At 23.6% G+C, this 16,002-nt stretch overlaps 1 protein-coding gene and 1 long non-coding RNA gene across 6 annotated transcripts; both read right to left on the bottom strand.

The window, feature by feature from the left end:
- Nucleotides 1-83: 83 nt before the first annotated feature.
- On the bottom strand, nt 84-12,527 carry LOC100864716 (amino acid transporter heavy chain SLC3A1). Of its 5 annotated transcripts, none has more exons than XM_012486796.3 (9): nt 12,343-12,527; nt 12,132-12,180; nt 10,503-10,606; nt 8,773-8,983; nt 6,488-6,624; nt 3,143-3,324; nt 1,992-2,979; nt 1,516-1,784; nt 84-1,368 (listed from the first exon to the last, which is right to left on the bottom strand). In XM_012486796.3, exons 3-9 carry the CDS (start codon nt 10,602-10,604, stop codon nt 1,143-1,145), a joined length of 2,115 nt encoding a protein of 704 aa, XP_012342250.1. In that variant the 5' UTR covers nt 10,605-10,606; nt 12,132-12,180; nt 12,343-12,527; the 3' UTR covers nt 84-1,142. The 5 variants fall into 5 exon arrangements, with proteins under 5 accessions (XP_012342250.1, XP_012342248.1, XP_086763495.1 ...); XM_012486794.3 differs by having other exon boundaries at nt 3,143-3,336; XM_086907369.1 differs by having other exon boundaries at nt 3,143-3,336; nt 12,132-12,225; nt 12,343-12,474.
- Nucleotides 12,528-14,824: 2,297 nt separating this feature from the next.
- On the bottom strand, nt 14,825-15,995 carry LOC147657759 (uncharacterized). Its single transcript, XR_015291845.1, has 2 exons — nt 15,751-15,995; nt 14,825-15,022 (listed from the first exon to the last, which is right to left on the bottom strand). It is a non-coding gene; the product is annotated as an uncharacterized LOC147657759 (long non-coding RNA).
- Between the last annotated feature and the right edge of the window lie 7 nt (nt 15,996-16,002).

Raw genomic sequence — 16,002 nt, forward strand, 5'->3', positions numbered from 1 at the left:
ATTTCAAATCGATTTTTTCATTATATTCATTATATAATAATGATAAAAAGGTAAGTAAATAAGAACAAATAAAAATTAAAAAATTATCAGATAACATTTTTTTTATTTTCGAATATTAATATTCACATCAAAATTGAACTTTGTTAAAGTAAAAATTTTAATACATTAAATATTTGTTATATAGATAATAAATATTATAATTCTTGTTTAATACTATTAAGAAATTTGTACCAAAAGTTTGACCAAATGTATAATTAAGTCACATGTAACATATAAAATTGGCGCCATAATAACACACAACGTATCATATTGAATGAGAATAGAAAAAAGATATTTTTGCGTAAGCACCATTTAATTCACGCATCAATAAAATATCACTCGATTAGTACCAAAATGATTACAAAAGAAGTAAAAATGACACGTTGCGAACAGTTATTTTCACGTGATAAAATTCATTATAAAAATATTTGCTATATATTTCAAATTGATCTGAAATTTAAAATCGTACTCAATGACATTTTCTTGTCATTTTATAAAATATGAAAAATATTTTCGATTTTTATATTGAATTTCTATTATGACTGAGAATAATCGAACATGATTTTGTTATCAAAATGATTAAAAGATATACAAAATAGCTAAACAATCTCTCATCCTAAACTTTGATTATTAAAATGAACACAGGCAAACGTGAAATGATCTGTCTTTTCTTGGAATGTGAAATGCGCGATCGTTCGTTGTGCTTTTTCATTATCATCGTCTTGTTAAAAGATTAAAATTAATAATATAGAATTTGATTTTTTTGAGCTTTTGATTTTATTTCTAAGCACATTTTACCCGTGTATATGAAAATCGTTGAGACCGCACAAACTTTTGCTTTCTTCTTTCTTTCTTTTTCTATTGTATATATCATTTTTTATAAATATAATAATAAATTCGTTCTTTTGGACATTGTGGTTCCTCATTGATTTATGATTAATAGGAACTTTTATATCTAAACATTCGTTGTACAATGTTCGCAACGATATTCGTCAAATAAAATATCACAAATTCACGCCGAACATATTAATCAAAGACATTAATATCTTGACCGTATATATAAAATGAATGTTATGTAAAATCTTTAAATTCATAACAAATTTTCATTTATCAAGTTTTATGACAAAAGCCTCTCCCGGAGGTATGGTAAGTTCCTTGAAATATACGTCTTTATTTAATCTGTATGATGGGCCAACTACAACTTGACCACCGTAATAAAGAAAGGATAAATCCTTTATTTGTGACTTGTTACCTAGATTCGCTAAAAAGACATAAGAATTCCGTCTTGGATACCATCTTTCTATTACAATTATTTCATCATCTGCATATCTAAAAAAAAAAAATCGTTTCGTAAAAATTTTAATACAAGATCAAAAATTTTTATTTTACTAAATTTTGTTTTTTTAAATATAAAAATCTCAAATGTAGAATTAAAAAATTTTTTTATAATATTTAATTTTTATAAATTTATATTACCTAATATCACAGTTCGCCAGCACCTGATTTTCTTTTAGCACCGCTTTTACATAAATTGGTGTTGTTTCTGATCTAAGATTAATCATTTCAGCAATAGTTCCAAACAAACTTGTCTCTAGTGGCTTTGTAGACTCCGGAAGCCAAGCCGTAACACCAATGGACGCAAATTTAATGTCGGAATCGCCGATTCCATCCCAATACATGGGAGGCAAATTGTGCACGTGAGCAAGATCTTTATGATCCTCGCATTCGCAATCCATAATACCTATCTAAATATTAATCAATTAAAATCTATAAAATATTATTAAGTAAATTTTATCATAATACATATAATGAACATAATATATACATATAATGAACCATATTCCATATGATTATTCCTATAAAATAACATACGCTTCTAAATTCCTGGGATCCTTATAACATTTTATATATTACAGTAGTAGATATATTTGTGTTATATTCAATTTGTATACCTCATCACCGTAGAATATATTTGGTGTTCCCGGAAGCATCAACCCTAACAATGTAGCCGATAAAGTAGCATTCTTCACGCTAATGGTAGAAGCAATCCTTTTAGAATCCACGCTACCTATGGACCAGTGTACCCAAGAATAATCAGGTTTCTCGAACAATATACCTTTCGTGACATCCTCTATTTGTCTTTTTATCTCCTTCGTACCATTCGCGATATTTAATGGAATATCTACGAGATCTACTTTCATTAAAATAGAATTTTTTGCCGCAACCGTTTTGGCAGCATTCAAAGCATCTATATGACAAATAAATATTCTTTCAGACCCTAGAATTGATTTCCAATGCATCAAGATGTCCGTAAAGGATTCTTCGTTGACATAATGTTCCAGTCCTTTTAAGTAAAAACCATCGACTCCTCTTTTTAGCCAAACATTAATGGCCGTTGTAACAGAATTATCCGATATATTATTATAATTTTGATATGTGTTAGATCTCTCAAACATTTGGATATTCTGTATTGCTTGTTGCGGCATCGAGGGTATCGTTGGTATTATTTCCTGCAGAATTACGGTATCGGTAACATTTCTTCTTTCATGCACAGCTTTGTCTGTTTTATTTTGTTTTTCAAATGGCGTACTTTCGCTATACAGAGTCTTTATGAAGGGATACAACGGCAAATCTAATATCAGACTCATATTTTGACGATGAATCTCGCGCACAAGCTTAGAAAAATCATCCAATGTTCCTAATTGTTTGTTGAGATCTGTCAAATTTTCTATGTTCCTGTAGTATTCGGGATAATGGGCTGCTGGGAAAATAGAATTTAGACGAATTCCACGCACGCCTAATTTCTTTAAATAGTCCAAACGCATCGTTATGCCTCGAAGATCGCCTATACCATCCCCACCTTTCGAGGAATCTTGAAAAGATGCTGGAAATATTTCGTAGAAGACACTGCCTTGCCACCATTGAACTGCAGGATCACATCTGTTGAGATAAGTATAAATTATTTATATATTTAAAAATATATTGATTTTTTTAGATTTTATTTAGATATTTAATTCACAAAAAATCTAATAATTAAATATTGAGAAAGTTTGAACATAATAGATTTGATATTTTAAAAATAAAAATGTAAATTAATACTTACTTTCTTGGCATTGTAGCGATTACACCAATAACCAATGCTGTGCAACCAGCGAGAACTGACATCAGAGACCAGAAACAAGTCTTCCTAATGAGCGGCCAATTCCATTTCATAAAACGATAATCCTTCGATGGTTTTGGTACCATCAATTGAATCCCAACCAAAGGTGGTTTACCGCCATTCTCCTGATTGTAAAACTAAACAGTTACAGTTTATGTTCATAACGATGTTAGGAAGCAGGCAAGCGATTAGTAACATAACATAAAATGGTCGGTTTCCTTCACCATGATCAAAATGCCCAATTATGCGATACCAGTCTTCTTCTGGTTTGTAATATTGCCATTAGCATGATTGTGCATTGATATTGAAATACAAAAAATACAAATCATAGTAGAATAATTATTTGGGTCATTCTAAAGAAGTATTTTCAATACTCCATATTGCCGTATCAACGATTCTTTTGTTTCAAATTTTCATTTCACTGAGATATAAATTTCAAAATTATTATTATTATTATTGTTAAGGGGAATGCGATATTGATGAATGTGTAAATGTGCAAATAAGAAATATAAATGATAATAATGATCAAATAAACTGTCCTACTGTTTATAAATAATCCACTTAACATAATTTACATTAATATATGTTAGCCTATTTATACAAAACTGTTGAAATTCTATGATTTATATTAACGTATATATTACCCTATTCATACGAAACTGTTAAGGATTCTAAATTTTTAATAATACCGACAAATGTCGTAAATGGTTTCTAAATAGTTCGTTTCTATGATTCAAAGTCATTAAATAACATTATACATGCCAAAACTAATGCAATATCTGAATAGTTTGTTTCATAATCAAAAATAAAGTAATTAAGACATCAAGAAATTTTTGAATTCATTACACAAAAAAAAAATGATAGAATTTCAATCTACAATTACATTCAAATTGAATGGGACTATCATTTATTAGAAGATATTAATGATGATCTCTAAACATATAATTACGTCATTTATTTTTTATTACTTTAAAGATTTATTAAACGAATGGATATATTGCGACAAGAATATTGCGTTAGCGATATTTGGCAAAGAATTCCTCTTATGTGCCAAACTGACCAAACATTTTAAATGCAGAACTTGTATGTTCATTTTTCAATTCATACAATTTATTTTTATTTAATTCTAACAAGTAAAATAAAGATATATTTAATTGGTTTTAAATATTAAAAAAGTTTTTCTTTAAATTTAATTATAATATTTTTATTATAATTTTTTAATATATCAGGAATAGTAAAGTGATTAAATATAATAAAGTATAACTTCCAAGAAATTATATAATCTAGATAGCTTCATACGATACATAAAAAAAAATTATATTTAATTTGTATGAAATAGAAAATATCTATCATTAGAATCTTTATCAAAGAATTATATTGATAAGATTAAATGAAATTATTAATAAATTAATAAAAAATATAAATAAAATTATATAATAACTGATAACTGCATAATCAATAAAAAAAATTATATCTTACTAAATACTAAATTCTAAATAAAATGAAACCTGGAAAAAAAATAGGTATAAAAGTAAACTTAAATAAAAAGTCTAAGAGAGTAAGTTCCTCTTCTTTCATGAGTGAGCTATCATATTCAGTGAAGAAGAGTATCAATTTTCATATCACTTAAGCATATTAAAGGGCTTACAGTATTAATTTCGCTAACCATATTAATTTATGGTGTCTATAATCCTACAACAGAAACCAATATTTTTTAATTATTTTATAAAATAATTCTATAAATTAATTTTTTAATTTTAAAAATTGTATAATGATAAAAATAAATGATAAAACTAATATTTTATGATTATGAAAATCATGTAAAATCTAAATAAAATTTTTCTTATTCCATTCTTTAATCCTTTTGTTTTTATTTATATATTACTTCATATATTCATATATTCATATATTATGAAAGTAAATTATAAATAATTCAATAAATCTATTTTTAATTTGTACTATTATTATCTTCTCAATAGTGGATTAATAATTGTAATGAATCAATGAAAACATGCTTAATCACGATAACATTTCGTAATTAAAGATGTATAGAATGAAGGTGTATCAAAAATAAAAATATGAAATGCGTAGATGCAATTGAACTTGACATAATTAGAACGAAGATAGAACAGGTGATCGGCCGTGATCAAAACAAAGCGTGCATTAGCAGACAAATTACAAAAGTGAAGATAATCATTAACGAATATACAATAATATACACAATTCTTCTGTTATTTGGACATTATATAGAACATAATAAGTTAATAATGATATAATTTCGTCATTTTTATTATTTTCTATTAAATTTTTTTATTAAAAAACATGTATCCATATTATTCATAAACAGGATATATAGAAACTTAGCATTTTATCAAAATACAATCCATAAATATACAAAAAGCGTATAGCTATTTGCAACATATACTCAAATAATATAATTAACTCTGCTGGCTCGATGTCGTATTTCAACACGTTCATCTTTTCATGTATTCAGTGGCACGTGAGAATTGTTAGATCCTTTTATGTAATTAAGAAACTCTCGAAAATGGCGAAATTTAGATATGATTATATGTGAAATTTTTTTTTTTTATAAATTAATATGAATTATTAAAGTGAATATTTACATGAAAAAATTTAAATCGAGCCATAGAGGATTAAAAAAAAAACAATTTCATAAATATTATTATTTCTGATGTAATCAAAGTTATTGCTGGTGAAACAAATGCAGCGAGATATGCATAAAACTAAAAACTAGATGTAAGATCTTAAAATAATTACAACACATACTTATTTGCTTAATAAAAATCTGTAACTTTTTCAAATTTACGCATTAATATTTTAAAAAAAACTTCATATAAAATTTAATAAAACCAAATTATTAAAACCAAAAATTATAATCCAAAATATACTAAATAATAAAAAGAGAAATTTTTAATTTTTAAAGTAGATAATATTCGTCAAATAAAAATTCTAATAAATATAAATCGAAAAATTAATATTTTCAAGATTATAAACAATATTTTATTTTAGTTACATCAAAGATTTGTTAATTTGAGTAATACCTAAGAACAATAGATTTATTCAAAAAACAGAATTTGCTTATCATTATCTTATATGATGAGAACTATTTTAATAAATATATCCTTAATATTTACAATCTAAAGAATTTGCACTCAATGCTTACATTTTGCATAATCTCGCTATATCTGTTGCATCAGGTTCATCTTATCATTTCCCAGTATCATTACAAAAAATTTCATTAATGACAAAAATTTATTGAATGCTTACTAATGCTTGAGCATCAGGAGCAAGGTGTTGATAAGCTGTGTTCAACTGCGTCAGTAATTGTGCACAAACGGGCCCATTTGTGTCGCTGCTGCTTCCACTGGTCGTCGATTCCACCATTGGATCCCGTGAACTTGGTTCTGCAATTAATTAACGATCAAATAAAATAGTGTACGTGTTTTTCAATGCGTGCAATTGTTTGAATCGTGTATCAAAATTAAAAAGCTTTTGTCTTTGCACTTGTTCCACAATTGTTCGAGTCTATCAATCCATCAACAATAAGCATTCATTTTACTCTGAGCACGAGACACGCTTCGAGAATCGAGACATCGTTAAGATCAATAAAATTCGTCACTCCAATTGAAGCCAAAACCCATTAAAGCATTTTATCGTTTAAGTGCCGTGCATATTAACGCGACGCCATTATGTAAGAGTTGATGATGATTGAAGTACTACACGATTCGCGCCACTTGATGAAAAGGAGTGTGAATTTGTGTTGTTTTATTGCGTGCACAGAGTTAAATATTATTATTTTTAATTGGAGGAGGAACAGTGGTGAATTTTAGTTTGCTGATGTGCAACTCGTAATTCTTATTATTACGCTTCTGGCCATCTCAAATTAGCACCATCTATCTAAAAATTTTAATGTTTTAATCATATAGAATTTATATTGTATAAAGAAGAAATCGTTTTTAATGCATTATTAATTTATTAATAGGTATTTATCTTTAAAAAATGCAAAAATTTATCAATAATTGTAATTAGATACTCATTGCTATGCAATTGATAATAATGTTTTAACTTTTATCTCATAGAAATAAAAAAAAAAATTAATTTAAATATCAATCATGATATCAGATTTGATAAAAAATTTTTTCTTTCTAAATAGTAAAGATAAATAATCTTTTGAAAAATTCAATATTTATTATATGTATATTTAATATCGATAAAAATTGAAAATCAATGTATCTATTAATTTTTTTTAAATCAACAAAAAGAATCAATTAGATTTTTATTTTTAATCAAATTGAATATACATTTAATTATATTATTTTAATTATTGAAGAAGAAAAATAAATTAAATTCATAAAATTAATAAAATTTGAAACTGCATATAAAATAGTTACATACATTTGTAAGAACATCTAAATTAAACATTTTACTTGAGAAAGATACACATATCGTGAATTTTTTTAACGAAAATTTATAATCAAAAATAGTTATCATTCACATTATCACTTCGTGTATAATCATTTTTTAAACAATTTTTTAAAACAAAATATATTGATTTCATTTTTCTTTTTTATTTGAAATATTAAAAATAAGTTTCAATTTTAAAATAAAACTTAGAAAATTAATTTTTCAATTTTAATAATTTTAATTAGAATATATTAATTTGAAAGTTAATTTTAATTTCTTACATAGATATAAATTATTCAAAACATATGAATAATATCATAATCTCTTATATAGAATTATTTTAATTTAGAATAAACAATACATATTAGTAATTTTTTATAGATATAAAAAATGTATATTCTTTTTAAATACAAAATAATATAAAATTTCTTAAATCATGACATTTAAGAATTCATTCATTATTCATGACATTTCATAAATTCATCAATTTATTTTAATTTTCATTTATTATCATTCTAAATCCTTGAATGTAATTATTTTGACCATTCATTCTTACGGTAATTCTTATTATAGTATTTTTAGTCTTTAGACTCTGATACTGAATAAACTAACTCTTCGTATTCTTCTTGTACACAAAAGTTATGACTCATGAAATGATTATATATGAATTTTAATTCGTATGAAATATGATAGAATATGAAGAAGATAGAAATTTATTTAATCAGTATATTTTATTACAAATCCTTTGTAATATTGCTTAAAATCATTGTTCAAATTTCTTATAAATTAATATTAATTTATCAGAAAATTTTAAATAAATAAAATATTGTTTTGTAAATTCTCATTTTTTATATAATATTATATATTTATATGATTAGATTTTTATACCATATATAATACATTTCCAAAGTACATTTAAAAAAAAAGTTAAATAATTTAACATTAAAAAATAAAAATAAAAAATTATTAATATATATAAATAAACAAAACGATACTTAACAATTCCTTAAAAAAACATAAGATTAAAAACATCATATTTAAGATATAGAATTGTAATACAACAAGAAAGACAAAATCTTAAAAAAACAATATGTTAAAAATGCATATGATTAATTTAAAATATACCAACTATATTGAAGGAAACCTACCATCATTCAGCGTTCTGCTTGAGCTGTTCACTATGTTCATGAACTCATTAAGGCCGTCCTCTTTATTAATGTTTTCAAGTGTTGGCGGTGGAATCGATTCCACGGGATTTCCTTCCAGAGAGACGAAGATCGCGCTTGATTCCAAAGCATTGTTCACTTGAGTGATCGGCGGACTAGGAGTTAAAAGTGGACAATCCGACGCCTCTTCATCCTAGCAAACGACGTATCCAATTTGCATTATATCGTTATTCGAGGAAATTTTTTTTTTCTTCGGATTTTCTTCATTTTAAAATATATGTATGTATTCTTTTTTGAAAAATAAAACAACAAAATAAATATTATAAATATTTAATTTAATATACGAAACCAGAGCAATAAAAGTAATTATATTGGATATATAATCGAAAGAATAGAATAAGTACGATAAATTATACATAAGTTTAAATAGCAGTTTTAAATTTGTATTTAATAAATTATAAGACATTAAATATCTATTGATAAATAATTTTTTTAATATTTATGTATTCTGTGATAATGATTTTGTTAATATTTCTTTTTAGATTGATTAGATTGTATTAAATAAGTATTAAATAAATATGATGATAATAATAATAATATAATAAAACAATGATACTTGTTAATGCTATTTTTTATCTGTTATGTTATCTATTATTTATTTTGTTTGGTATTATTTGTAGTTTATAGTTCATAATTTAAAGACAATATTTTTTTCATTTTTTATCATTTTATTATATTTATAATATATAATATCTGAACTTTAATTTTCATATTTAATTAATCTTAATTGCCTTCATAATTTAATTAAATTTCATGTTATTCAATTGTATATATATGTTTATATCTTTTAAATTAGATTGACATTAGATTGAGAAACATAAATAAATGATCTTGAGAATCATCTGAAGAAATGAGCTTATAATATTTACATAAATATTTAATATTTTACACAGAAAGATTGAAATTATCCATGCTATAAAAATTATATGCACTATATTAAAAATTAAACAACAAATTAGTAAAAATATTTTAAATTTCATTATTCATCATTTTTATAATCTTCAGTATAATTTAATTAATATTAAAGCAGAATTTATTCATTTATTCAAATTTATTCTTTATTAATAAATAAATGATACGTTTGCTTATTTTTATGTAAATAAAAATTTGAATTTTATAAATCCGAATTATTATTAAATGAAAAATATTTTATATATAATTATTTATAAATTATATTCAATTGTATATATTTTTTAACTCAATTTAAAATAACTAATATTATAACTCAATATTATCTGCTTATCATTTCTATCGCTTATCTGAAATCAATGTCAATATCTAAACATATCTTTTATAAAAGAAAATAAAAAGACATAATAAATTATTAATTTATAAATTTATGTTATATATTATAAAGTTTTAGAAAAACATATATAATTTTAAAAAAAGCATTTGAATTATTTTATCTGATCAAGATTAATGTAAGTAAAGTATTATATTTATAAATTAGTTATAATATAATATTAATATAATTATAGCAATAAAAAAAGTTTATATCTCATGATTTATATGATGATATATTAAAAAAATTTTGAAAGCTGTTAGGATGTTAACATCATATGCTATTAAATGTATGAATAAAATGTATGAATAAAATACAAAAAAAACAAAAGAATGAAAGACAAAAGCTACGTTATTTATATCGAACACACCTGTTGGTCTTGATTTATAATGAGTTGTCGCGAACTCGGTGAAGACGCAAGTTCAGTTGGTAAAACCACAGATAGAAGACCCTCAGGCTTCTGGATATTCATCTCTGGACAAATATAGAAAAATCTAATTGCTTTGTCATGTCGATTATTTTGAACACCAAAGTAAGCGAATTTATATCAGAGTTAGTTCATTAAATTTGTTAAAAAAAAAAAATATATCAAAACACTGGTTTTGCTCATCAGAAACTTTATTTGTTTCGATTCAATATTTCACTATTCAATAATCCATAATTTTCTTTTTTTATAATTTTATTTTTCACGATCTTACCTCTATTTGAACTTTTTTCTTATTGAATATCTGTATTAAGACCGGATTAAAATAGTTATGTAAGAAGATTGGAAACAAAAAAATAGCCACGTGGCATTATTATTTGCTCAAGTTTTTGCCCGACTGCATTTAATGAGCGAAATTATGACTGAACGTTCTCTGCTGAAATACGATCTTATGGATGTATTCATGAGAATGGCATACGAGTTGCACACAGGTTAGTATATGTCATATAATACGTTCGAACAAAACGCAATCCAAACGGTCGTCATATTTACGAACTGTAAGCTGATTGTAAGTACGACGACGACTATTGATCGAAAAATTCTATGAACTACGCGTTTGGCCAAGCTGCGATTTTCTCCCCTAATCCATTAAACAGGATCGTTGAAAAGGGCTGTATAAATGATTCTTGGGATTCGTCATTGTTTCGTTCCCGCGTTATCCAAATGGACAATTCGTTATTACGTCATATCTCAACGATGCGTTAGATCAGGTTAGATCACCAAGAAAAAATTTATGATTATGGTTATATTATTATATGACTGAATGTATGTATATAAATGCGATATTAGATATTTATTAATTATAATTGAATAATTTTATGAAATATATATATGTTATAAGAATGAATAAGAACAAGTATTCAGAGATTTTTGATGAATTGAAGAAATTGAAAAATATGTGCGCACTTCTCAATTATCGCTTTTATGCGCATATAAATATACCTAGTAAACAAGAATGTATGAAAAAATCTATTAAAACAAGATGCAATTGATTGTATAATATATTCAAACAATATATTAATTCATTTATATTTTTGAATAAAAGGAACAAATAACAGAATTGTCGATTTTGCGCTAATTTGATTTAAAACGAATATACTAATTATAAAATAAACATTTATGTACACATAAGGCTTATATTTGTTTTGTAAATAAATTATTATTACGAATAAATTCTAATATTAATTATAAATAAATCTCAAAGAACTTTTTATAATAGTTATATTATTATTATTAATTGTATTATTAATAATACAATAATTAAAAAAACAAAAAGACAAAAAATGAATATATAAATTTCAACGAAATATTGTTTAAATATTTAGCAATGATTGCAGTTAAGTTTAAAAAAGAAAAAAAATTATTATTCTATCACACATATTTTACATCAGGTATGATCATATTTGCCATAATGAGATAATGTAGATCATTTAAAATGTCAGTATTAAGATAACGATTAATTTTACATTACCTAATATTGATAAAAATTATAATTTATTCGAAACAATAGCTTACCTATAATTCAGTTGGTTATCACGTGACAAAGACGACATCGGCAGAAAACCTAAAACACATAGGTATAAGAACCGTTCTCAAGGAAGCTTAACCCCTAAAAAATCACGAAACTAATAAAAGATTTTCTTTAAAACAAATTGTATCTTAATTTATTCGTTTCATCACAACTATTCACTTTTCTATGTTGCGATTTCCGTTGTAAAGAACCTACCAATAAAACAACAATAACAATAAAATCACTATCGAGGACAATGTTTGTGCTTTTGAATGTTGAAGACCATCTTGCAGTCCCCAGCCGTAAGAGAATCGCGTACCTTCGCGTATTATATTTAGCAACTCCGTTTCGTTCCGTTTTATCCCGTCGTGTCTCGCCTTTCTGATCGAGACATTCGCGCCCTCCTCGAGCCTGCGCGCTTGTCGATGTAATCCATCATATCAACTGTGACGATTAGAAGCTCAAAAACCTTGATAATCCTAATTATATCGATGTTAATAACAATAATTATTATTACAATAAGATTATTTCAAAGTGTTAATTTAAAAAGCAAACATCGCTTAAAATATTAAAAACAATCATTTAAAATATTGTATTATCATAAAAAGTTAAACTATAAACTAAGCTATAAAAATCATGCTATTATATATATAAATTACTTCAAATTAATAATAATCATGATTATTACAATATTACATATATATTGTAATAATTGTATTAACATTTCTTTTTATTGCCCCTTTCAGGATGTTAACATTCATTCATATGTGTTTAATATGATGGTAATATCATATTTGATAATATCGATTGAATTTCATTTCGATGGCAGCACAAACAATATAATATTAGCGCCATCTTTCAAATACTATAAACATCTTTTTAAAAATACTTAAGAAATGGCGCTGATTCTCAATTCTTATTCTACTTTATCTTATCTTTGAAGAGATGTCTGTGATATTTAAAAGATGACACTGATAGTTAATTCTTACACTATTTGTATTTCTATCCTTTTTTCTATGATATATTCTCTTTGTCTATTTTGTTTCATTTGCGGCACTCGAAAGATGGCGTTGATTTAGTAATTTTTATTCTATCGCTGTCCTTTTTCCACATTTTGATTTTATTTATATTTGCAAAATATATGTATTTATCACGCCAATATGTGATTATTAATTATATTATTCGTAAAATATAATTTAATACATATAAAGCATTTTAATGAATTTTATGAAAGAATATATTAAAGAATTTATTTTTTAAAATGTTAATTGACTCTAAATTCTTGACTCTGCCAACTTTAGTGATTAAATATAATTTCTGCATTCACTACTTTATTTTAAGTTGTAAACTATAGAGGGCACACGAAACATTCTAATTTTTTACTCGATTGATATTTCAGAACATTGGACACAAGTTGAGGTACAAGATGTAAGTTTTAAACTTATTTATTATATTTCTTATCAATGATGATCTTTATGTGATTTTATGTTTTATCATTTTCCTTATATTATTCTTTTAATATTTTTTATTATTTCTATATTTGATAATATTGCAAAAAATATGAAAAAAAATTATATGTCACGTGTACATCCACATTCTGTACACCTTTTATCAAAAAATAAATAAAAATAAAAAGTACTCTATTTCAAATTTAAATTATATTTTACAATCTCTCAAGTTTGTATCTTATTTGTAAATTTATTCTGTAATATCATATATCTCTGATATAAAAGCACATAATTACATAATTTTGCATTCATATTTTTTAATTGCTTGATATTATAATCTAATTCTAGACTAAATCCACGACTAAATCGATAACATAATATACTAAAGTGATAATGAAACTTGATAAAGCTTAATAAAGTACTTACATCACATGGTATTTATACTGGTATTTGTTTTTATAGAATATACTTCTATATAGTTCTATATACTTATATTTTTTATAAAATATTTAATTCAACATTATAACAATATATTTGCATATTAAATAAATAAAAAATTATCGAAATATAATTTATAATTTTTCAACTAAAAAAATTAATATTATTAAGTTTATTATTATTATACATTATTTTTGAATAAATTATTTATATATTTCATAATAGTTATTACAGTCACAAAAATAATAATAATGCTTTATATACATTATTATGAACAAAAAAACATGTTTAATTGATTTATATTAATATATATTAAATAATAATTTATATTATTTTTTTAACTATTATATTTATTTAAATATATTTAAATTCTTAAATAATCCATTATAAACTTTACTTTTAATATCGTGATAACAAGCTTATCTTTAAATTATATATTGTTATGTAAAATATACATTATACAGAACTTGCTATAGTATTGTATATAAATCTTTAATCAATACAATTCAAACTTTGAATAGTAAAGTCAAAATCACAATTATTAATATTATTTATTTATTTATCAATAAATAATTTTATAATTTTTTTTCAATATCTATTTTTCGTATCTACTTTTTATTTTAATTTAAAAATACTTTATAATAGAATGTAATTATACATCCTATATTAAATTATGTATAAACAGTATAACAGAATTTTTTATTGAAAATATTATTTGAAAATAAATTTTCGTAATTAAATTCAATTTAAAATAATATTTAACGAATTTGTTTTAATATATTGTTTGTATTAAAAAATTAAATAAATTTATATTTTTTGATAAATATTTAATAAATTTTATTAAACATTATTATATTACATTATTTAAATAAAAAAATGTTGAGAACACATGTGAATTGGGAAATATATCATATAATCTAATATATATATATAAAAGGAAATTAATCTTGATAATCTTGATCAATTCTTGCAGTGTCATTCAGATATTATCGCTTGCTATTATAGATTTGCTAAAAATACAGATTTTTATGAACAAATACATGAATTTTAAACATAATATTTCGAAAGGAATTAAGTGCATTTGAATATTACTGCTTTTTATAAATGAAATCATCTGGTATATTTGTGTGTTATGTCATTTTTAATAATTCATATATTATGTCATTCATTTTAAAAATAATATTTGATAAAAATGAAATTATTATTTTTTTCATTTTTTATTGTTTTAATGTTACATTACAAATATTTTATATAGTTAGTCTAAGAGAATAATAAAAACTAATGTATGTAAATGTATTAATCGATTTCTTTGAGACAGTATTCTATGTACTATAATATATAATAGCTAAGGTTACTTGTTTATAAGAATATTACTGAGAAAGCTTTCTAATACTGTTCATTCTATGAATGTGATCAATGTTTTATAATGTTTCAAAATTATGAAAATATAAAATATATCTTTATATATCTTTAAATAAAGTATTTTAATTTTAAAGATTTTTTTTTATAATCTACAAAATATTAAATTAATTATTTATTACGTAAATATTATTCTACAATGTCGAAATATATGTAATATCTTATCGTTAATAAAAAAAATTATTTAATGATAAATATTGTATCTCAATAAGACAAATGTTTAACAGAATAAAAAATATAAAAAATATATTTAATTGCGTAATATTTTGCAATTTTGTATATATATATATCTATAACTGTAAAAAATGAATATACATACATGAAAACTAATATTCTTCGAAATTGTGTACACTATGTCATTATGATATAAGTCGTAATTAGGAAGTACAATACAATTTAAGCATTCGGAAATATTCGGAAATGATCTTTGAGTTTTTCGATGAACCGCGAAATATACACCTCACTTTACCTTCGCCATACTTGCATCGAGTGACATCATTCTATGGAACCCAAATTTAAGAAAGAGAAAGAAAGTAAACGTGAAGGAGAACACGTTCACTACGTAAAGCGT

Source organism: Apis florea, unplaced genomic scaffold, assembly GCF_048593485.1.
Source record: "Apis florea isolate Af1SG1 unplaced genomic scaffold, ASM4859348v1 contig_2839_pilon, whole genome shotgun sequence".
Taxonomy (NCBI): Eukaryota; Metazoa; Arthropoda; class Insecta; order Hymenoptera; family Apidae; genus Apis; species Apis florea.